A 23,863-nucleotide genomic window follows, 5' to 3' on the forward strand; every position below is an offset into this window, starting at 1 on the left:
TAATTAAAGATAATAAGTATAAACTATATACCCACGGATATGGGTGTCCAAAGGTGCGCTACAAATAATTTCCTCACATTTCAATACGTTCTAAAACATATTTGTAGTAGATATGACTACCTACTGTAAAATTAGCAGCCCTTGTTGGCAGAGAGTCGTGTTCCGGACGTTCTACGCAAGTTTGCATGATTGTTTATGTCTTATAGCCACAGCCCACATGAATGATCACAATAAATAAGCAGCAACGGTTATACCTATTGCAGTCACAGACATCTATCTGATATGGATTGGCGATTTACACGACAACGAATTAAATCGTTCGTTCAGTGACATAAATTACTTTCGCCTCTCCATGTTCCGTCTATTGCTCTCACACGATTATATGTAAACGCGGCAAGGCGGCTGCAAGTGTGTGGGAAAGACGTCTAGGGCGAGGGACCAAATCTATGGCAAAGTGCGCAGTGATTGTGTGCTGTGGTTCTTGTTAGTTCGGTTGTTGCAGACGACATCTATGAGGCGAATTTCATACAGCAGCATCACACCGGACTTTAAACAAACAGGCAGAAGCATAACTTCGAGAACTTGTCTCTGTTGAGCTGTGACAACGACGCTAACAGGATACCTAGAATCGAAGTGGTAGCAGCAACATTTTATTTCTTAGAGTCGATTATTTGTATGGCATATATTATGCATGTAATAGTTTTGGTTCTTGTAGCAGTGATGGTTGTCATTGTAATTGCCAAGTAGCACTGGTTTCATCAAGTGTGGGCCCGATTTTTTTCTGCTGTTGTACTCTACAGACCGTGTGTACCAAGAAGCTTTTTTTTCCTCTGTAAACGAATGACCGTGATATTCACGACGACATTAGCAGAACAGATACCACGTTAAGGTCTTCGTCGTTCCGTTGCTACGTGAGGGCAAAAAGTGAAGCAAAACCAAGCCAAAACAACAACAGAAATATACCGACCATTACATGGCGGCCCTTACCTCATGAAACAAGCTTTGGCAACAAATCTTAAATCATTCAAGAGGCAACGGGAAACGATTTAGAGGAAAATATAACCCGTTTACCGTTAAACAATGAAAGAAGATATCAGTAGTCTATTCGTTGTTATCGACATTGCTATCGCGGGTACTGCCACAAAGCCCTGTTATAACTGATGAAAATGGCTCTGGTCTTCCGGCAATCTTAATGCAGCGCTTAGAACACTTGTTGCGATAGCCCTTGAAATTAGTGCTAAATAGGAATGGACAAAGCAATTCTTGAAGGATGGCGAAGCTTTAACCCAATCATCACCAGCATTAGCATTATTTGCGAGCGGTATTCACTTTTCTGACATGGATATTTTCGGTATTTTTGTAATATTACTTCTGATATCCGAGTCTGTAATTATCCATTATATCATAGGTTTTGACCGTCAGTAGCACTGATGTCGGTGTTGCTCAGGATGCAAAAGATAGCCTCACACGCAGTCTTAACATGTGACTCCCTCAACCGAAGAGTATCCCTTCTTTATATATAGCATGTATATATATGAATATAACTGGATTGTATAATGCGAATAGAGCAGGAGCTGGTATATGTATCAATGAACTTAGATGCCATTGTAATGTATCAGTAAGACTGAAGTTGGAACCACTTGAATACTCCGTTAGCGTTCTTCTAATTGTTGTGTAGCATCAGTGTTGCTCTACAAACTCTTACAGATGAGTCAAGCGTCTAGTGTCTCTCGAAATTGGTCGTGAACTTGCTTGATACGTGATTACCGTTTGGTAGCGGTTACTGGATTATTTCTAGAGTGTGTGCGGTTAATTACTTTTGTACCTACTCCCATACCCTTTTTTATCCATGCAGTCAGATCTATATCCATCTGTTTGATAGATTGAAATTCCTGCGCCAAAATTTCATCGGACAGAACTGTGAAGCCGATAAAAACACCAAGAATGATTCGTGGAGTGGAGCTTGCTCAGTACAGGAGTAACATGAGATGGTGGCGAAATAAAAAGGTTTGTGCTCCATCGTCTCTTTAAAAATTTTTTATTTTCGTAATCTCCGTTTCTTGGAACTTGAGTATTCAATTTTGTCGTTCCGAACTATTTATGCTACGCAGTTCAATGGTGCTGTGTAAGAAGGTCATAGCAATATTACGATCAAAGGTTTTGTTCGGCATATTGATTTAAAGTTTGATTATTGTGGAAAATGAATTTTTTTTTATTTACGTTGAGTTTACACGCGAAAACGAACCTACCATCAGCTGATTGAATCGCTGGTATTCTGTTTTCAATAGGCCTTGAAACTATTAAGTTGGATCTACGCCTGTGTCTAGAAATACTTTGGAAGATAGTTTCCTGCTGTTCTGTCGGCTATACAATTCATCTGTGACTGCGGAAAAATGTTATCACGTTATTTTCCGAGTATCAGTTAACAAGGACATTACAAGCACAATTGAGTGTGTAATGCCAAAACGTTGTTATTCATATCTGTCAAATTCAAATTCATGATTTTTATTGTGCCTCAAGGAGGCACATACGCTGCGTTCTTGTAATCTTTGGGTGCGTAACGTCTAGTGGAAAGTTCTTCTTTCTGTTGGGTTTCATGTACAACTTTATAAACGAATGTTTCGTTACTAATCTACTTAATAACTACCCTTTTTCGTTATGTAGAATGTACCAGAAAATTTGTTGGTTGTCAGAATGGGATCCGGAGAGTACAGAGACATTTCTACCATAGATCAGTTAAATATATATTTATAATAATAATATATAATATAACTAATTGTAATAATTATAATAAAATACAATTGTCACGTTTGTTTGTGACGTGAAAACTAAGTAAAAATTACCTATTTTTTTTTTAACTATTCATGGCCATTCTTGTTGAAGATTTTAATACAAGTGGTCAGTCACCATCCATCGCATTTGACAATTTCTTCTTCAGCTTTCGACGCTAATAATATTTGAATTCATCTTCTAGAAATTCGCTAAAATAGTTGCGCATCAAAGTAGAATATGTCCGTGTTTTCTTTATCGTGACGTGTACTTATGCACAAAGAAAGGTTGTAAATACTTTGATCTAAGTAACCGATAAAATAAATTTGACAAAAATATGTTCAAAACAAACACAACCCATCACTTATCTGGGAGATAGCTCGCCGTATGATTTTTGTGTTCGGTAAAGGTCCTGCTCCCAGAAACACTCGATAATTCAAAGAAGTCGGTAGTTCAAAAAATTCCGAAATTTAGAACTCTGTCGTGAAGGACCCCCTGCTAAGGTAAATAACGGGGAGTTGGGAGCTTTAGTATTTATGCTCCATTAAAAGCACAACACCATTGAAATAATGTGCGCGGGTCCTGGTACTTGGTAAATTTGAAATGCTTGGCGAAAATACTGCTTGTCCACCTCGGTCGAAGTGTTAAGCCAAAAAGTTGGACAAATTGATACCGATCGAAAACAAACTTTTTTTGTTCATTTACATTTAAGCAGTGATCCATTCTTACACCAAACTGTGACATTTGATGGAAAATTGATTCTCTAAAATAATGATAGACTCTATGGTCGATGAGTGGATACGCTGAATATCACCATAAAGTAAACGCATAGCTGCGAAAGCCTAGGTGCCTGTTTGATAATCTAATACCAGTATTAGCCACTGCAGCTTTAATGAGTACTGGTTTGTTGATGGCGGCTAAAGTGTACTGCCAACAATTAGAAGAGATGATAAAAAAAACTCCGCATAAAGTGCTAATATTATTGAACATAAGTGAACTTTTCATATTGCACGGCAGCGCTTACACCGTAAAAATGATAGTGGTAACAATGGAGAAGTTGGAAGTTGGACATTTTCTATTACATAAAGCATTCACTAAATACTGCTTTTACTAACTGCTTGTTACCTCGAAATTTTTTGTTACTCTTGTTAACATGTCGTTTTTAATAGAAAAGATTATTTGACTGTGATGTCGAAGTTGCTTTTTTTAAAAGTAAGACACTGTGATACTCGAGACCTCTATAGTAGTTGAACAAATGAATTGTTATCTGGATGATGGAAAGTAATAAATAACAGTGGTGGAGTAATGAAAGATCTAAGCCCGTAAAAAAAACTCCGAAAATATTTACGTTTGATACTGGGCGGCCCCATATTGAAAAACTAGCAGGAAATAAAACAGCATAGTTGAAACACATTTGCATTAAGCGTAAGCCTATGTTTGCCTAAATGCAAACCCGTTTTTTTCTTTTACCACTCCTGTGATTCGGTGATTCACTTTTGCTGGGTCCATCTGACGGCTGAGCAAAAGCTACTTTGGGCTTTCATTGTTATAATCTTTTGTGATTATGCTTTGTCAGATGGAATTTTTCTGACAATTTCGGCTGCGGTTTGCGTGTGTTTTAGATTTTAAAAAATACATTTTTATTCATTTGGAAATAAATAGTTGACACTTTTGAAGTTAAAGAGCTGCTAATATACGCTCGAGCTATATGTAACGTGTATGACGAGGATTCTACAGCTGAAAATAGGTTCAAAAGTGGTTTGTTCCATTAAATACTGGCATCTTCGACCTGGAAAACGAATTTTACGGATGGTAGACATTACTTGAAGGGAAGTTCTTTAGAATAGTCTCTTTAGTCATTGTCTTCTTTGTACACGGCACAGACGTTCTCGACTGCTTTAAGGGTTTTTCGACTTCGAGAAGAGATGAATCAAGCGATGTCAGACATGTAGCACCTGAAACGTCTTTGACGCTTGAAAACAATCACTGCAGATCTGCAGTAGAAAATACTTCCTGAGTAAATGTGCAACATTTGGCCATTAGCTTGTTTTGTCAAGGAAATACCATGAAGGAGCAAAAGAACTTAGACAGTACGTTTTTCTTAAATTATAATTACAACAATAATAATGATCATGAAAAGTAGTTACAGGCAATAAGTAACGTTTCGTTTGCATTCTGGATTTGCATTGAAAGGACCAACAAGATTTAAAATTGGACGTTCCGTTAACCTTGCAAATATTGTGGAACGACACAAACAAATATGAAAAATTTAAAAATGAAAAATATGAAACAAAGTAGCTCGAACAAAATGTGATTCCTTTGAAAAACACATTTTGGATATACTAGGAGCAATATAGCTGCTACAACGCTGGGAACACTTACCATTTGCGACATTCCATTCGATTATGTATTCATTTCACCGCGTTACTTATTCCTAAATTATTAAGATCGAATGCATTATCTTTTGAATAGACAAAAATAAAGGGTTTTTGGAGAAGCACCATTCAAAAGCGCAGTCTTTCAGGTAGTCCGAGTATAGGATAATTCAAGAAGGTTTTTTCTAGGTAGCTATGTACTTCGATCTTTACTCAATAATTTTTCTGACTAATATGGACTTTGTAATATGAATACATATTCAAAAAAAATATTTAGGTTTTGTATTAAGACTTTTCCACGATCTAGAAAAAATTATCTAGAAAAGATCTCGAAAAGAGTACCATGTTCAAGGCAGGTACGCCAATCTAAAGCACTGAATCAAATACTTGGATGATTTAACCGGTATTTAAACAAACATAGGTTTTAGAAGGATTATTTTTACCAAATAAAGCTTATATAAACAGCATTTTTAAAATAATACAAATCTCGTTAGATTTCAACATTCCATTTGAGGTGATTCCCGTGCAACGAATACTACTGGCATTTGCATTGGATTGAATATTTTAGATACGTAAAACGTAAGTTACGGGGTATCTTCGGTTTACGACCCTGATTCCGTATAATGCATGGGTACTAAAAACTAAGTTTATCGACTCGTTGAAGGATCACAAATCTAGGCTGTTTCTGACGTAAAAGTATTTTTTGTAAAAACACTGATTTAAGTATGATTTAGTTTACCAAGTTGCATTAGTATAGTAAATAGGACCGCAACACAACGAGTTAGGGAAAGGTAACGAATGATTGAATTGTACGTATTGTTAGATAGCTATGAGTAATGCCCTTTAACAGCAGAAGCGTTCTCATGCTTTAGTTCGCAGTTGATAATTGCCATAAATAAACAAGGGACAACGAATGAAAGAAAAGAGCCATCGTTTTATGATGCCTCGCTTAGCTGAATTCTATGCGATTCTTGCAAGGTGAGACGAAAATGCATCTCGCAAGTATCATTAGTACCGGAAGACGATATATAAAAACGACAGCTACAAAAGAAAATCGATTGGGATCGAGAAATCATTCTGAGTTTAAGGGTATTAGTGCTCCGATACTAGGCATGGATTTAGTTAAGTCCGAATATTTCGCATGTTCATATTGGATGCAAGTGATCCGACGAGTTTCATCAAATTATTATAAAGTACATATAGCACGATATTTATGGTGTCAAACATAAAGGCCAAAACGGAGGTAGCGTTCTTCTGAAGCGATAGTGTGTACATTACCGTTGATTTAGCATTTTATTTTACTTAGCATTAGTAATTTAGTTTTTAAGAGGCTTAACATAAAAATGTTAACGTGTTTCGGGGTTTTCCTACGCGCTAGCAATAATAATAAGGGCGTAATGAGTATCTGCTAGATGTCGGACGGAAGCGGAGAGCGGAAACTATATAACAAAGGGCTGAAACAAACTACTCAGATCGGATAAGATTTCTGCTAAACTTACACGCTAATAACTAAGGTGGTAATGATGATAACATATTAGTTACAAGGTAGGAAGAGTGATGTCAAACCGTTTATGTAGAACGTCAGATAAAGCGAAGTATAATTTTATTGGGTGGCAAATTAAGGTATCAGAGCGCGTTGAAGTAAAAAGGCATCATGTCACTCAGTCACGAAGTGACGTGATAGGTTATGAGATCGGCTGCTATATATAATTAATCAATAATCTTTACTTGCATGTATTTGTTGTTTCACTAAAAGGATCTCATATGGTCTTTATCAGTTTTCAATGAAACCTAATATAACTTATATGAGTTATATTAGGTTTCACTGAAAACTCATTCGATGTATAATATGACACAGTGAACTTCTCGAACCTCTTACAAGCTTATTTTATTTATTTTCAATCGAAGCGTACGCCGCAATTGTGACTTTTTGTCAGTTATATGGTAATTTATACATTACGCTGCTATAGGAGTTTAGAGTACAACAGAAAGCCTTTAACCCTAACCTTTTCATTTTTTGAACCATGACTCTTTTGATGTGAGGTTGCGAATTGCTTTACAATAAGGGTAACTACATACTAAACAACTAAACTTAATTTAGTTTTTAGTACGTAGTTTATTATCTCCACCAACTGTTAACAATAGATGAACCAGAATTTATGAATTTGTACTGTATAGAACCTGCATTAGATTACCAAATAGGCACCATAACCTTTTGCAGCTAAATCTGTGCTTTAAAGTGCTGTTCCACCAATTCAGTTTCATCGATCCGATTATCGTATAGGATAAGTTTTTCATCACAGATCATAATTCGGGGTAATAACGGATCACTGTTATAACGTAAGAGTAAAGAACACCACAAATCCTAATTGTTCGTTATTGACTTTCGCAAGAAGTCTTTGTTTCATAAAACTAATTTTTGGCTTCAATTTTTTTTGGAAATTTTTTGAATTAATAGCTCATGGTGTTTCTAACAGTAGAACTTACAACGAATACAAGGTTTACACGGCGAACTATCTCAGCTGCTGTAGTTCCTTTATGGAATTTATATTTGTAAACTACTCAAGTTTCCTGGTTTTTTATGGCTCACAACAATTCGCCTGTTAAGAGCTCGAACTCCCAATAAATGGTTTCAAAGTACTTTTTAAAGGTACAAGTGCATTTTGAAGACAAAAAAATTATAGCGAAATGTGGCACCGTGATAAAATCTTGGCGTTAAGTACAAGATGGATGGTCAACTCGTTTCATACTGAACGACTTAATCTTTTTAGAAGATGTGTCCTACGTGTGTTTTGAAGGTGAAATCAAATGTCAAGATGTCTATTTAGAATGGATGTATATTTCTATTTTAGTCCGAATTAGCATAGTGTGGTGTTATAAAGTACATTATAGGTAGGTACCAAAGTTAATAATTCATATCTATTTACGTGTAAGACAAGCAATAGTTAAGCCTCAGATGAACCAGAATTTATGAATTTGTACTGTATAGAACCTGCATTAGATTACCAAATAGGCACCATAACCATAATTTTATTAAACTTTACATCGATGACAAAGTTTCCAGTGTTTGAATGTAAACACAGTTTGGCTATGCATTTATTCATATTCACCGACTTATATGAAGCACAGCAGCTCATTGTTTATCATTTATTTAGTGATTAAAGCGCTGCATGTTCAGTTGAACCAACATTAAGACTAAATAAAGCGCTCTTCAATGTTCTCGCTGCGCATTCGTGATTTGCCGCTGGTTAAGATGGGTTCTGAGAGCACTGTGTTTAGATTGGGCAGGATAATAATTTTGCAGTAATATATGAAAAATTGTTGCATCTTCATGCTAAGTTTTTGTTTTGCATATAGACATACTCTCATAATTTAGCAATAGCATGATGCCTTCGTAAACAGCCAACTATCTTCAAACAACAAAGAATCTGTCCCCGGGAAGCAGTTGATACAGTGCCGTAGGTAATCCAATGATGGTGATTTAATTAATTCTTACAATTTTATTCGTAATTTATATACCAAATCGTATTTCTTATTGTAGAATACTAAGTGGCACATGTTGGAGGAAATTTGCTTCGATAGGAAATTTGGGATGAGCGCGGCATTCAAATTATTTAGTAATTTAGCATGTTTTAGTAATAATAATAAATCTCTATCCAACGTTTTTGTATCATGACTAGTAACATTGGCAAAGCCTCTACATAATAAATTCCGTCTTGCCTTCAGGTTTAGTGGCTTGACGTACCACGAAGGCTATTGGTATGATTAGTGTATCGTTCCGCAGACCTTCGGTAGCATCATTATGTTATGGCCGTCATCGGCAAGGACGCTGCTAGTGCCATTTCTACTAGAATTGCTGAAGCTAACGCTTAAATTTATTTATTTTCTATCATTCGAATCATAGACGTCTCATTCGGTTAGTGAAAACGTTTCGTTTAGTCAAACAGCAAAGCTATTTGGCAATTTTTGGCAAACGTCGGCTAGTACTGTTACATTCCTGATAGTTTTTTTTACGAAACACGCAACCAACAAACAGATAACATGGCCATACAATCAACTAGAGTACTAGCTTTGACGGAATGATTGTAATGATTTAAAAAATTGATAACAAATAATAACTTTATGTAAATAAATATATAAGACTAATCAATGCAAGGCAACCATATGCCTGCCACATCCGAATTCTTGATAACCAGACGAAGCCTTTGCCAACCTGTAAATAGTGCATTACTTACAATGACGAGACATCTGGGTACTGTTTGTTGCTTATCCGTTTGGTGTATGGAAAACCTAGTTGGTTCCAAATTTCGTTGGTTAGCTATCATTCAAGTATAAAGTATTTGATTAATTAGTGAACTAACAAGGCAGTGAACTTTGCCTATGTGGTAAATATGTGGTAAAAACAACACTACTAGGAGGACTGCTCAATTTGCTGTAGCCACAACTACGAAGTACATGTCGAACATTTCTAACATATGTTGGAAATGTACTATTCTTGCGGTATTAAATCGACATAAACGTAACTTTAAACGCGTTCACGGGTAAAAATCAATTGATGGTAGTATACTATACAGACACAAGCATTGAGTTATAACATATTGCGGGTGAGTTATTCCTATTGTATAAACGTAGTTCGCATTATACATGATATCAGCACATATTGTATCGTAGTGTATATATTTCGTGGTTGCCTCTATGAGGTTGGATGTTTTCACCTAAATCGCAATAAAGGATCCTAAATTGTCAATCGGAGGTCAAATCTACTGATTATCTTAGTTGCTTTTTGTATCAAAAATATAATACAGGGGAATTAACCTAAAATACGTGACCTAAAATAAAAGAAACGGTTTTGGTAAACTTGCCTATAAATGGTTAAATAATTTAATAATGACGTGCAAAATTCTAGATCTTTTAATAAGGTGCTTATATTTATATATATACGCACTTGAATGTGGACTTTTTCTTATGCTTTGCTAATAAAATAATGTCTAAATGAAGTAGCTATTTTTTTTTCATGCTAGAAGTATCATTCTTAATGGTCATATTTATTCCATTTAATTACAATTCAACCTAATTAGAGCTTTAACTCCGGATCCAAGCCACTCGCTAGCCATTTTCAAATCATTCTCTCTTTAATCCGCAATTTTTTCCAACAAGCAAGCTACCGTGGATTGAGCGATACTGGTAGGTATAAACTCGTTAAAACTCTAATGCTCAAAAAATTGTAACGAAATTAAAATTTCGCTGAATAGCAAACCAAAATTCTAAAACGTGCTATAGTTCAGAAAAGTCAAAACATCCAAAGCGCGCAAATTTCAAAAGTACAAACCGTTAAAGTTTATCTGGATGATTCAACATCCAGTTTGTTTTCTCTAAAAAAGCCATTCATTTTTGTATCGAAAACCTAGCTAAGTCAAGGATCGCTTTTAAGCTACTTGGTGAATTTTTCAGCATTTTAAATCTATCGAGGATCTTCCGGTCCGCCTCATGACAGTCTTCTTCGGATTGTTCAGAAGCCATATGAAAACTGGAGATAACGTAGACCGTCAGCTTCGGAGATAGAAGTTTTTAACCTTGATGGGATTCGTTTAGCGCGGAAAGACTGGGTAGCAGTTGATCTTCGCTCAAATTCGACAAATGACGCACTGTAGTTCTCTATAACCGGCTTTCCCTGTTCTAGAAAAAAAAATAGCTTTCTTCTGGTGCAAAAAGTTATGGGTGAGTGCGTGCCACCTACGACAAACATCTTGCCAAAGCTTAAAGCCGAACGAGATAAAACGGTCCCGTTAAATACGTAACCAAAAACCTGACTATCTTAATATTCCACGCCGCAGAAGTATGTTAACTTAGTAATACTCAAGAGTGAAAAAAGATGGTTTAGTGGATCACGATCTTTTGGCGTGTAAAATATGTAGTGAAAGTTCAGGTGATTGAGTATTCTATAAATCGCGTTGGACGCAAAAGTTTTCGGTTTAACAGTTAACGTACAAATTTTCTTTGAGATCGGTCATAGGTATAAATGACATCTTATATATAATACAAAGGTTGAAAGTAAATAGGAACTGTGATGACGGGTAGGTCATTTCACCACTGAAATCGCTGGCTGTTTCGCAACTGTGTAACGGGGTTTCGTACAGCGAACTTTTACGTTAGTGATAGTTGGTAATTCCATGTAGAATATTTAGAAAGTGGGCGAGAATCAGATGAAATTTGCCCTAAGACATCGCCTATTGGCAATAGGAAACTAAATGTTTGCGGATAGTTTAACCACTATGGTAAGTACCATACGAACTCTAACGGCCCAGTCCATATCGGATTGAAATTGAGTTCAAGAAAAAGGTCAACCTCCAAGTTGTCCTATAAGTTCGCTCCAGAATAAGAACCTTCTAATTTTGATCTTGCTCCTAACTTTGAATGAAAAGCGTTTTTTTCCGGACAACTTTAATCAGTAATGTATTAGCTGTTATTAGCGATGACGGCCGCCCATTTTCCAAGCAGTTTTACACTTCGCCAGAAGTTAATATCCTCATCTGCGCTAAACTGTCTTTCACACGTTTAAAAGGTACCAAACCCTTCCCATGAAGAGAGTTATTTAAGGATCGTAAAAAATGATAAATATTCGGAAGGAATAAGGCCAGAACTGAAACAAAGCATCGCAATTACTTTAGTACAGTTTTTGGCGGGTCGCTAAAAATGTGTAAGACTTTGTATTGTTATGATGAATCATGACCCTCTTACTATTTATCGTAACCGACGACATTTCTAATATGCTTTGCCTTAAACTGTTTTCATAGTACTCAACACTAACTCAGTTAACATTTCGGTTGTTTGTTAGAATTTCACAGAAGAGCACTCTCTCAAATTTAACTAAATGCATAGCACCACCCCCTTTGGATGGGATCCGGCTTTAGCCTTCGTTGAACGTTTCTACTGTACTTTGACTACGATTCATTCTGAGTGACGTGGCTACGACTTACCCATTTTTCGTTGCCCGTTATTATTTTTGTAAGAAATAAGTTGTCCAAATTTAGAGGATGATTGTTTGTGCAAACACTCTTTGGCAGTTGATCAGCTTATGAGGAACCCAGATGTCTGATCGATTAACAGAATCGTTGCCTGATAGAATCTTTATATAGTCGATTTGGACGTTTTCTACAATCTAGCAAAGGCTTAGACATATGTGAAATCTAATTGACTACAGTAAGATCTGAGCGTCCTCATGGTCAAAGAATCAACCTGGGCGTGATTTGTCTGCGATGCTAAAAACACCGTATCAAAGACAAACGAATTATTTTCTAACCCTGTAATCGGGTTCGAGCATTTTACAATTTTCCGCATAAATTCGGGTTACACTTATTCTTTTCTGGAAATAAAACTTCAAAACCGGCTCCAAATATCTCCACATCGCGAACCTTGTAAATGCCAATTATCTTCAGCATGACGAAAAAGAAAGCCGGAAGGCAGCTCTGCTTTAGTGATACACCGTTCTTCTCTCCTCACTCAATTTTGTTTGTTGCAGCAAAATTTGGACCGTTTTAAAATCCGAAATGAGCTAATAATCCGAAGACATTGCCTTTCTCACGGCTGCCCAATGGAAGGTATTACTCTTATGTTCAACAGAAAATGAAAACAGTAAAACTAAGTTAACTACCCGCGTTTGAACTATGAACCTTGAAGATAGAATTATCTAATTCTAAGTAAGATCAGAAGGAATAATATTATTAAATTCTTATCGAACACAGTTGTTGAGCAAGCTTCGTGATCAAAGCACACAAGAAAGCATTGGCTTCAAAGCTTCGTAATGCTCTAATCGGAGGCGTTATAGGGATAGGATCCCTTGATCACGTTAACCTGTTACCACGAATGCTTAAGGGCTACCGAGTTTCAGCTACAACTGAAAGCGATTTGAACAGATTTTAGAAGTAGACTGGTGTTAAATAAATCAAAAAAGTTGCTAAGTGCCAATTGTAATTATTCACTGCTAAATCAATGATAGTTGTTTAGTTAGAAAAAAAAAAGAAAAAACTACCCGATAGAAAAAAAAAGCTGCATAAAAGCTTTGCACACAAGGTGTGCAAAAGATGAAAGAAGACAACATTGCTGGTAACCCAATTGTGTACAATTCTCCTTCTACATGTACGAGTGAGGCGTTGCAAATTTGTTACTTTTTGAGCCATCATTCTATACGTCACAGGGTTACGATTACCTTTGCACACCTTGCATAATGTTTTCTTTTGACAGGGGGTGCATGTATGTTTCAAACAGAGAACTAAAAGTTTACATTTTTATAATTTGAAATACAAGACTATTTAACTATTCAGGCTAAAGTTCATTGTTGAATCCGGGTGACCAACATTTCCTGCCTATATTCAGGTCAGTAGTCAACTGAAATCCCTTAGAAACACAATAGACAATATTCACTATGGCATCTACAAATTTACGGGATAAACTAAAGATTGCTAGCAAACGCCTATTAAAACTCATTATGTTGTTGCATCCAAATCGCGATCAACATTCAGCCTACATTATTTTTTCGAAGAAGTGCAAGCGTATGGAGTCACCAATCACTACTCCATCCTCTGTATTATCATCAGGAGACTGGATCGATGTTTGACATTACAGGGGCCACAAAATGCTAACGTGCAAATAATGTGGGGCGTTCACGCACCTTGCTCGACGTACCTGGCTGGATCATCATATGACCATGCACACTTATTGTATAATTATGAGCATTAATCGTTACGCAATTGCCTAACCAATATTTGCTAGTTCATATATTGAGCTGTTGAAAAAGTATTGATTGTTTAAGCCGAAGTTAGGAAAAGCATTTTTTATAGATTAAAATGATATTACTAAAACGATAAACGGTTCCCATTTTTCCGCGAATACCATAATTCTAGCACTGTAGGGCCTCTGTGGATTTTGGGCGAAGAATTGTGACAAGTGATTTTTGAAGCCCTCTATCGAAACTAGTTAACACTTAAACGGACTTCTGTAGAGATCGAAACGGATGATAGTCTTACGGTGCAAAAACCGGGTTCTACGATGAGTGCACTAAAATTCGCCATTCAAGCTTCTTTTTTTGCGGGATAGCTAAAATGTACGTCGCCCTGCATTGTGATGATGAAAAAATTCACTACTTTCGATCAAGTTTTTTCAATGGTTATCTTGCTAGCTGCTGACAGCAGAGGTCCAGATTAACCGCTTCGCAAGGCGGTAGCATTTTATGGTACAGGCATCTTTTCCAATTCCAGTAAACACATAGTGTTACATTCTTCATCGTTAGTCTGAGTTTTCCCATAGATACTTTACTTATTTGCACATGATTATTGAATGTATTTTTCATCGCCACTGATCGATTGCTTTAGAAATGGCTCGATTTCCTTACGTTTCTGTAGGGTTCTGCAGACGGAGATACGATCAAGTAAATTCTTCAGCTTTCTTTCGAATGATTTAAAGCTGTGTGGCAATAAATACTTGGTTGCTTGGCGACGTCATAGCTATTCACATGTTGGTCTTGCTTCCGCAATAATTTCATCGACCTTTATCGCAATTACTCGACCACGACGAAACGAAAGTCTCAGAACCATTTTTGGGCTGCGTTGCGCGATACGCATTTTGACCACAAACAACAATAGGTTTTTTTTATTGAGCCGGGCAGCAGCATTCATGCATCTGTCCTACTATACTTGTGTATCTTTGCAGAAACGTCACTCATCTTCAAGGTGCTCTATCTTGAGTCTAAATGAAGGCAATCTAACAATGTTAGTACATCTGCTACTAGTAAATCTCAGCTTCAGGATGACCCATATTACGTGACTTTAAAGCCATCTAGCTAGGAAAACGTGCAATATTTTTTCGGCGAGTATATACGTACAAGCTGACCTATACTAAAGTTGGTAAAGTACCTCAGACGAATTTCATTAACACTGAGGTGCTCCAGTTACAAGGTTAATAGATATTTTTTTTTATTTCATCCTCAGCTGCTTCAAAGGGTAATCGGAAAAAGAAGGGAAAGAAAAGAGTTCAATTACTGGAGCGTGACATGTAGGAGTGGACGTAAAGATGACGCACATTTTACAACTTAGGCACATGGCAACTCGTTAACTCTTCATTCTTACTCGAAAAGAGTTTACATATTTTGTAACTTAAAGCGACAAGATATTATGAAGAAGTATTTCATTAACTTTGGTTTTGCAAATTGGATATATAACTAATCAAACGTGTTTCCATGGGATTCGAAGTCATGAGGTATTTTTCAGTTTTTTTACGACGTTGGTCTACAAATACCTCAGGTAATAGTAAGCTTTCCCTTCCTTAGATTCATTCGTCCGTTGTCTCTTTGCCAACCCCATAAAGTTCACTTGTTAATGTTTAGGTTGTTGATACCAAAATGGTTTGATGTGGTTGATTCTGATAATATTCACGTTAGGCGGTTGCGCCTGCCCTTTCATCAACGTAGGTATAATACACGTCATAATAATTTTCTACCCTTAGCGGCTGATTTGACATTTTGTATTTAAAAATGTATATATTTTATCGTTACGACATCGCCATTAAATCTTACACCATCGAAAATATGCATTCAATTAAAAGGATTGACCGGGTAAGGTTAAGATCGGTCTGCAACGAGTGTCGGCAAAAAATTTAGTAATTCACCAAACTCTGAATTTTACATCTTTGAGGATGGTTCAACATTTCTAGAGGGTAGCGGACAAATAGATCGATAAATTAATTAGGTAGAGCCAAGTCAAAGAAGGGGTTTCTCGTCGAGTCATTTTTCTCTTTCAATTTCTACAACCTATAATACAGCACCCAATATAAAAAAAAAATTTTATAATAACGGCTTCGTTCTAAAGGGCCTGTTAATCTGAAGCCTTTTAAATGAAACAGCGACAACAACAATGTGGGTCAGAGGCTTAGCAATCTGTACTCAAGCAAGCATATCTGCAAGCTGGTTTTCGGAATCTTGCGGACATCATGTGTATCCAATAGAAAATGCAAAATGTAAGAGTTAAATACTTAACAATAATTCTCATAATTATGATTTACTTTGAATGCTAATTTGTATAATTTCTATCGAGATATATCGTTAGGGAATCTCTGATCCTCTCGAACTACTTGATTCAATGGCTAAAAGTGTTTGAGTCAAAAATGGATTACACTTACGACTAACTAAATGGCTAGTTGGAACCAAATTTTATCTGCCCAAAAACAAGGTCAGTCCTTAGAGTTTTTAAAAGAAGAAATCCATAACAAGTCATCCATCTATCTGGCTTTCGTGACATCAAAAATGTATCTGAGTCCTAATTAACTATTCATCATGCTTCTATTTCTAATCTGAATACCTTTATAATTGAAGATCTATTCATGAAAATGGATTAATTCAGTGATACTGCGTGAGTTGAAGCATCCAATCTGGATTAACAAGTTCATCGAAACGTTATTTAGTTGAACGTCGTACAGAGCAAGACATTATACATACTTGTAGGTGATTCGTAGACTTGTTTCCGTCCATCTGTCTTAACTGTTTTTTTCGTTTCTTTGACAATTTTGACCTCGAAGAACACCCGATTTATTATTATTGGTAAGGAGCCCTTGTAGAAGGCCATTTGCAGCACGCACATACGGCGCGTCTTTACGTTCAGTCATGTGTTAACGTCGGAATTGAGATTTGTTTAGAAGAGTCAGCACTCTAACAACATTTTTTCCACGTTGCGAATGCTGAAATTAATAATGTTATTAATTGTGTATAAGACAGGTTGTCTATGCAAGCACAGTTGAAACTATAGTCAGGTCTTAATAAATTCCTAAAACAGGTCGATTTGTCTCTAACGAGCCTTAGTTATGAAAGCCATAACTGTACGCTCAACCGTATACCAAATGAAACCGTAAAGAGCCTGCAGCTGTAAGCGGACAGCAAGTAGCTAAGTTAAACGAAATGAGTCTCCTCACATTATTTCGTGAAACTACACATTTGCTGAGTGTTTATTCATTTGAAAACCGGATCACAATCCACAACCGTGTAATTGAGATGCCTGCGGGGTGAAATTGTACTCAGTACAATGATCATATCGTAATATTATAAACTATTAGTCTTTTTTTGGCATCGAGCTGGAACTTTTCAGCTCTTTTTTTTCAACTTTTTTAATATCCCGTTAAAAGTCTAATGCCGTTATGCGGTGACGATCGCTTCTAAAATGCAATGAAGCAGTCAGTCAGTATGAGAGGCAAAGGGTTTAAGTGCTTACAGAAAAAATTGCCCTAATTGGCAAAGAACATCATAAAGCTGCAAAAAATTGTTTTCAAAGAAACGATTAGCGTAGACGATGGATGCGTAAAGAGTTTTAGTGCGCTATGTTTTAAATCAGTGACGTTCAATTCATTCTATCGTAGACTAGGTAGAAATCAAATTGCTAAACGCATCTATAATATATAAGATGTAACATTAACCGGGGTACCTAAAAATTTGCGCGTCTTTACTAAATGGTCGATAGTTAATTTTTATGGCACTAGGCTGCTCTATTTTTTTGGTACTATACTCATTATTTTTGTTGTTCTGAATACTTGTGTAGTAAACCACACCTCTTGTCACACTTAGTACAGGATGATTCATCTAAGCTTGCACTACTTTTTTTAATTGTTTCTCATACTCTTAAACGAAAACATAATATTATAATCATCATTAGCTTAAACTGTAGCGGGGAAAGAGTCACTTTCAAGATATTCCGTTTTTTAATCCACAGCTCAATTAATTAATAGTATGTGCGTCAAGCGAGATTAAAGGGTGTTGATTAGCCCAAGTGAACGATACCAGCGGCATATCTTTCATGGCGCGGACTTTTCTTTCAAGTTAAAAGTACGCCAAGAATCCAATAAATGCAAGATCTCAAAACGGCCAAAAAGATAAAACAATATAAAAAAGCGCCAAAAGACGAACCTGTACAAGGCGGCAGTTAAATCGTGTGTCGAAAATCATTTCGTCATTTCGATTCATTTTCAGGTTCTTTAAATCTAAATCGTACTGTGGATTTTCCTATCTGCCTTATGGAAATTTTTCTCGGATCTTCAAGAACCGTGTGAAAACTAGCAACAATGCAGATTGTCGATTTCGGGCGAAAAAAGAAGTTGTTTAATTTTGGTTATTTGAAATTAGTTGGCGGATCTTAGATCAGGCAAACGCCCAGCCGTCCCGTTCATATTGCTGCGTTTTTATTACTACCTTTTGTGCACTTGCACCCCTTTTCAGGCGCCTTACGTTTATAATAGGATAACGATAAATTAACGATAATTACTATTCAATGCAATGAGACAGCCATGCATGGCTCTCGCCAACACCGACTTCCATAATGCTCATTCTAATATTGGTGAAATAGCCATTACTGAAAAAAGATTCCGTGTCCGGGGATAAGACCCTTGTTTCCTAGGTCCGGTAAGCCGAACAAGTGCCGTCGAAGGCATCACACATAGAATTTTTTTTAATCAAATAAAAACGAAAGTAAATACGGTTATAATTGTTGCGGATTTAATGAAACACGATGAATGGTGACATATCTTATGGATCGACAGGACATGAAATTGAAGTTTTTAGGAGGTAGAGCAAGGTAGGTGTGCGTTACACTGTAGCATAAAATACATTGACCTGAAGGAAATATTACATCCATTATGACGTATAGCGGTCAATGGCAACACACACATTGCAAGTGATAGCAATGTGTGTCATAAAAAGTAGGGATAAAGGGCAACCTTGACCATTAAAATACCAGACCAGACCACACTGAAATCATCCAACATCCATCTCAAAGTAAGTGCATGCACATCAAAGAACATATGTAAATATTACAAGGAAAAACCTAGACGTAGAAAAAGTAGAGACCTAAGGGGTAGTCAATCCAGTGACAGTTACCGAACGTTTGATTTTTTGACACTTTACATCACTTCAAAAATAGTTGATTTTTTTTGCGCAGTCTTTATAACTTGCTCAACAATTATTGATCTCGAATGTGTTTTGAATTAGTTATATATTAGAAATAGAATGATCGATGGAAGGAATTCAAATTGACCCCATTAATACTATCCTGGCAGGTATGTACAATTTTAAGACAAACATCCAAATACAATAGCATACAGATTGCCAAATCGGTTCCTTGTTAGCTGTATATAAATATAATGTAATTACCAAAGATATCAAAATGCAAATGTAATCGAACGCTATCTTTGAGGGCGCCAGTACTGGGTATGCAGATATTGCTTTTCAGCGACCGTAAAAATTAAGGTTCTGTGGCGTTTAGCCCTAAACTAGGTGCTAACGGAACGGGTATCCCGCAAGGGGCTTCGGCACGAACTCAGCAATGTGGGACTGGGAAGTCAGGGACTTAGAACTTAATTTATTGCCTCGATCGACTTATGGGATGTTCTGTAGAGACCGTTATGAACGATTTCCATGTGGATCAATGATTTGTCTGTATCGAACAATCAAAATACTTTCTTTAATCAAATCCGGATATCACTAATAGATAACTACTAGAGGTGTAGCTCACTAACTTTCCGAAAATATCTCATTTTCGTAGGGTTAGTGAGCTATAAAATTTACTAGGGAAGGAAGTTACCGCGCTTTTTTCTGGATAGAAAACACAATATCTTTGTTATGTTTCCTATCCAGGTAACAACAAGTTATCACGTTCGATACCTTCAAACTTCCTACCAAACCATGTATGTCATAGCGCAGGAAAGTAGTGGGTTTCGTTTAGAAGTTTTCAAGCACGTTCCTATCTTTGATCCATGTGAGGTAGAGCCACAAATTAATTGAACGCAATTGCTCAGTGAACGGAAAAGGGGAACAGTTATTGGCGTAAGATCTGAAAAAATACGCAGGGTGCAAGAAAATCCCCTATTCGAAGTTTAGGAGCGCAGCTTTGACCATATTTGCCTGTGTGGCCTCGCTTGGTCTTGAAACAGAAAGCCCTGATTTCGCTTGTCGAGTATTTTTTTCTAATAATTTGGTGACCCTATGCGACTAGACCAAACAAATATGCCGATGAGCTCTTTGATTCTTAGAAAGCGATTTCCGGTAAATCAAACCCTCGCACTTTCACGAAACGCAAAGGATAACCCTTTTTAGGATGAAGATCTAGTTCAATTCTAAATTTTCAACTTCTCTTCTAGAACCATTCAGTCTGATCTCTAGTTTATGTTGAGGTACAACAACCTCCTATCATCGCGGGTGTCAATTCTTTCCAAAAATCTGTCATAATCTGAATGATTAATCACGGCTCCGTGGATGCATTCCATTTTTTTGGCCGATTCTCAAGTTTTTGTCGGCTATTGTTTTACGAGATCAACTTGCACTTACAACACGGTACGCTGAAAAAGCACGAACAATGGTTTTAAACGGTATGTCAGAAATAAGCATCAAGTTGAAGGAAATGGAAAGCTTTTTTCCCAAAGCGCAAGGACTTCTTTTCAACTTGACAGATCATGCGACTAAATTCTTCCTATGAGGCGGTTGGTTCAGAATTCGTGAGGATGGTGGCATCTAAATATGCTTTCTACTCTTTCACTACGTTTCGTGCAAAGATCTCAGAAGATTAAGTCATTAATGCATGCCGTACTTTCTACCTTCCGTACATCATTCATCTGGTCCTCGAACTGTGTAATCTGATTAATTATTTATATGGTTATCACAATTGGCAGAACATATTTTATATATGACAAATTGTCAAACAGGATTTACTTAAAATTGGGTTGGTAACAGCCGTTGCGCTTATTGTAACACAGGATAGGACTTGGTCCTGGGGGGTCGCTGGCCGCTGTTGTCAACATGTTACTGAAGGAATAGTTTCGATTGAAAGCATGCCACGTCTCGATGTAAATTTATTGTGAAAAAGATACCGTTTGGACAGGAAAACAAATCTACCACAACAATAATTAACTGTACATTAATTAATGAGGAAAATTGCATTTATTGACAGCAACGCATATGAAGGCGTCGTTGTCATCACAATGTTATTCAATAACGGTGTGAAAACAACGGTGTATCTTAAAACTCCTTCGCCGTTAATGATGACGTAACGCGGCTTACCTTGCTTTCGCTCCGTCTTTTAGCGTGAAAACTTGGGTTTAGATATAGAAACGTGATACAAATTTGAATTCGGTTGGTACCAAGATAGACCCCCTTTACACAAACTCCTCATGAAAAAAGGTCAAGAGAACAAATCTTGGACAAAGATTCGCACCAAAAGGTTGCTTATCTTAGTAATTACTACGTAATTCAAACGTACATCTCCTAGCAAATAACAAACTGAAAATCAGACACCAACAGAGCTTATAAATAAAGTAGATAAGACGTGTGACACACAATGTAATAACAGTTTTATTACTTTTTTTTGATTACTTATTTATTGATGGATTTTTTATCTAAGATTATTCAAACTAATTACTGGAATTCAAAGAGTGAAATATGGCGGAAAAACTGCTATGTTTTTTTGGCCAATAAATGGTTAAAGAGTAACTGCAGCGGCAATCAACAACACCAAGAAAGAAATCAATATTGAACAGTAACTACAATAAAGTGGTATAGTAATAAATGCTCAAGACTATAGTAAATATATACGCTGCTTTGTCTTTTTGTATGGATAACGAAAATTCTATCGTATTATAGTAATAATTCGTTTGAGGGTTAACTCCTTAGAGTTAACCCTTAAGTAAGTCCGTAAGACGAAAACATATCTCACGTATTTTTACTACTTGTAGAGTCATTGTGCCTCCAACGCATGTTGTACCAAATCTTGTTGCTCAGCTATGTAAATTTTCTTTAGTTTAATAATACCATTATTATAATATATGCAAATTTTGCTTCCATGATTGCTTTCGATCATTAATAAAGTAGTATTGGCGCTGTAACTTCATTTAATGCATAGGATCCACACATAGTTATGCGACATGATACCTTCTTGACAATCTCCTTTCTAGGAAAACGCTTCATTTTTTCCGGATTTTATTATGAGATACATTCAGTTGTACTAATTATTATTAACATTTCAAACAGTTTGTGGTCTCTGGGCAATAGGTTACGTTTTGAGACTCAGTTTAGGGCCAATTAAGTATTCCTGTTACTTGTTGCAGAACTGGGCATACGTTAACCGACGGTACAAACTCGATTTAGAAACCAAAATAACCACTCGAATTAAATTAACTGCTCTAAAAAAGGTAGCCTCTCAGGTACTTAACAAATTTTATGTTACAAAAACATCACGAATATATTGAATATTATTAATGTATCTTTGTAGTATTAACATGTAACGATGTGCGAACAATTATGAATCTACATTTGTTTATTTTACTTTGATGCGTGCCCTATTTTGTATTACAGGAGATGCAGGTGGCCCAGGTTCTGGCCCAGCTGCAGTGCGTGCTGCGCGCGGCCTTGGTGCTTTTCAATAATATTTACTGTATTCCGACGTACCTTGTTTGGATGTGGGCAATCTTATTACCCTTTCGTGAAACGAGGATATACATTTGGATAGAGAAGATTCTCTATCGGCACCTTCTTCTAATGGTCTGTTGAAAATCGAAAAATATGTTATCAATTTATGGACAGAAAAGAATCACAAGGATAAAGCATAAGGCAGATATACTTTTAACAAGCCTACCGGCAAAACGTGGTGTTGTGCTGCACTTTCGGATATTAGAACTGCGACATCAGAGTATTAGATTGTGTAATATATATATTTTATTATGGGAACTTTTATATTTTTTTCACAAATCTAGTAGGTAGTTTGGAACGCTTGGTTCATTGGGATTAAGCCAATTTTCTTAAAATTTTAGAGGCCTTATGCCTATGAGGTTTTAAACTTGCATCCAAAATTATTCAAGAAATGCGAAGTTATATCCTGAAAAATAATAACTGCATATTGACACAGTAAGTATTATGTACTGGACTAGTACTGGAATTTAAGAAAATAGCCTTTAGCTATTTTAGATCTTGTAAGTTGAGTACATTTTTGATATTAAGCAAGCTCAGTTTTATTAAGATGAGCTTTTCACAAATTAGCTAGTAGCCGTACCGAAATTGGGGTTAAGGGTTGGCCTTGATGAGGGAGAAGTCTTCAATTATTTGAATTATTTTTTCTCCGGAAGACATGTCCTTTTCATGCTCTGCATGGTTAGTTAATACTTTAGTACTAATCCAAGAATATTCTAATTACGTTTTGCTTACCAAGAATAACGAACGTAAGTTTACGAAAGTTAATGCGTATCATCTGAGAGGAAATTAATCCGGGATCATAGGCATCTCGTTGCATCCCTACAATTTTTAGAATCGCGGCAGGAGTCCCTCTAAACTAAATAAAAACAAGCAAAGCTTATAAACTGTATCCATGACCCCGTACTTGATATTTGCACCGCAGATTTCAGAGCTTCAAAATCTACTACCCGTTTTTGTCCAAGCACCATATTCTAAGCAGGTATTGCGTACAGTTATAGTCTTAAAAAAGTACGTAATATATCATAAGTGTGCATAACTTCCTCGCCTTGTACTGTAGATTATATTTCTCCTCCCATTAACATTAAAAACCAATAAGGTAATTTGAACTTGCTGTGGTTTTCCGATTATTCTGATAAGATTTTTATTGCAGCATAAAGCATAATATTCAGACCCAATACTTGGCTACAGAGGTATTTTTATCGGAACTAACAAATTTCTTCGTTTTCATCATTCC

General features: G+C 36.4%; 1 protein-coding gene and 1 long non-coding RNA gene across 14 annotated transcripts in view; both read left to right on the top strand.

The window, feature by feature from the left end:
* Positions 1–23,863, top strand: part of LOC111262517 (acyl-CoA:lysophosphatidylglycerol acyltransferase 1) — a 54,458-nt gene that overhangs the window by 22,692 nt on the left and 7,903 nt on the right. For 6 of the 13 annotated variants that reach the window (XM_086969183.1, XM_086969185.1, XM_086969188.1 and 3 more), the window contains 2 exons: positions 1,883–2,007; positions 22,516–22,701. In XM_086969183.1, coding sequence (XP_086825309.1) covers positions 1,945–2,007; positions 22,516–22,701 — 249 coding nt within the window. In that variant the 5' untranslated portion in view covers positions 1,883–1,944. Of the gene's footprint in view, positions 1–512; positions 2,008–22,515; positions 22,702–23,863 lie in introns of those variants that run through there. The other 7 variants (XM_086969189.1, XM_022836827.2, XM_022836825.2 and 4 more) reach the window with 5 other exon arrangements.
* Positions 11,376–13,118, top strand: LOC147753191 (uncharacterized). The gene is made up of 2 exons (XR_015311938.1): positions 11,376–12,742; positions 12,887–13,118. It is a non-coding gene; the product is annotated as an uncharacterized LOC147753191 (long non-coding RNA).

This window comes from Varroa jacobsoni, unplaced genomic scaffold (assembly GCF_002532875.2).
Source record: "Varroa jacobsoni isolate VJ856 unplaced genomic scaffold, vjacob_1.0 scaffold_670, whole genome shotgun sequence".
Classification (NCBI taxonomy): Eukaryota; Metazoa; Arthropoda; class Arachnida; order Mesostigmata; family Varroidae; genus Varroa; species Varroa jacobsoni.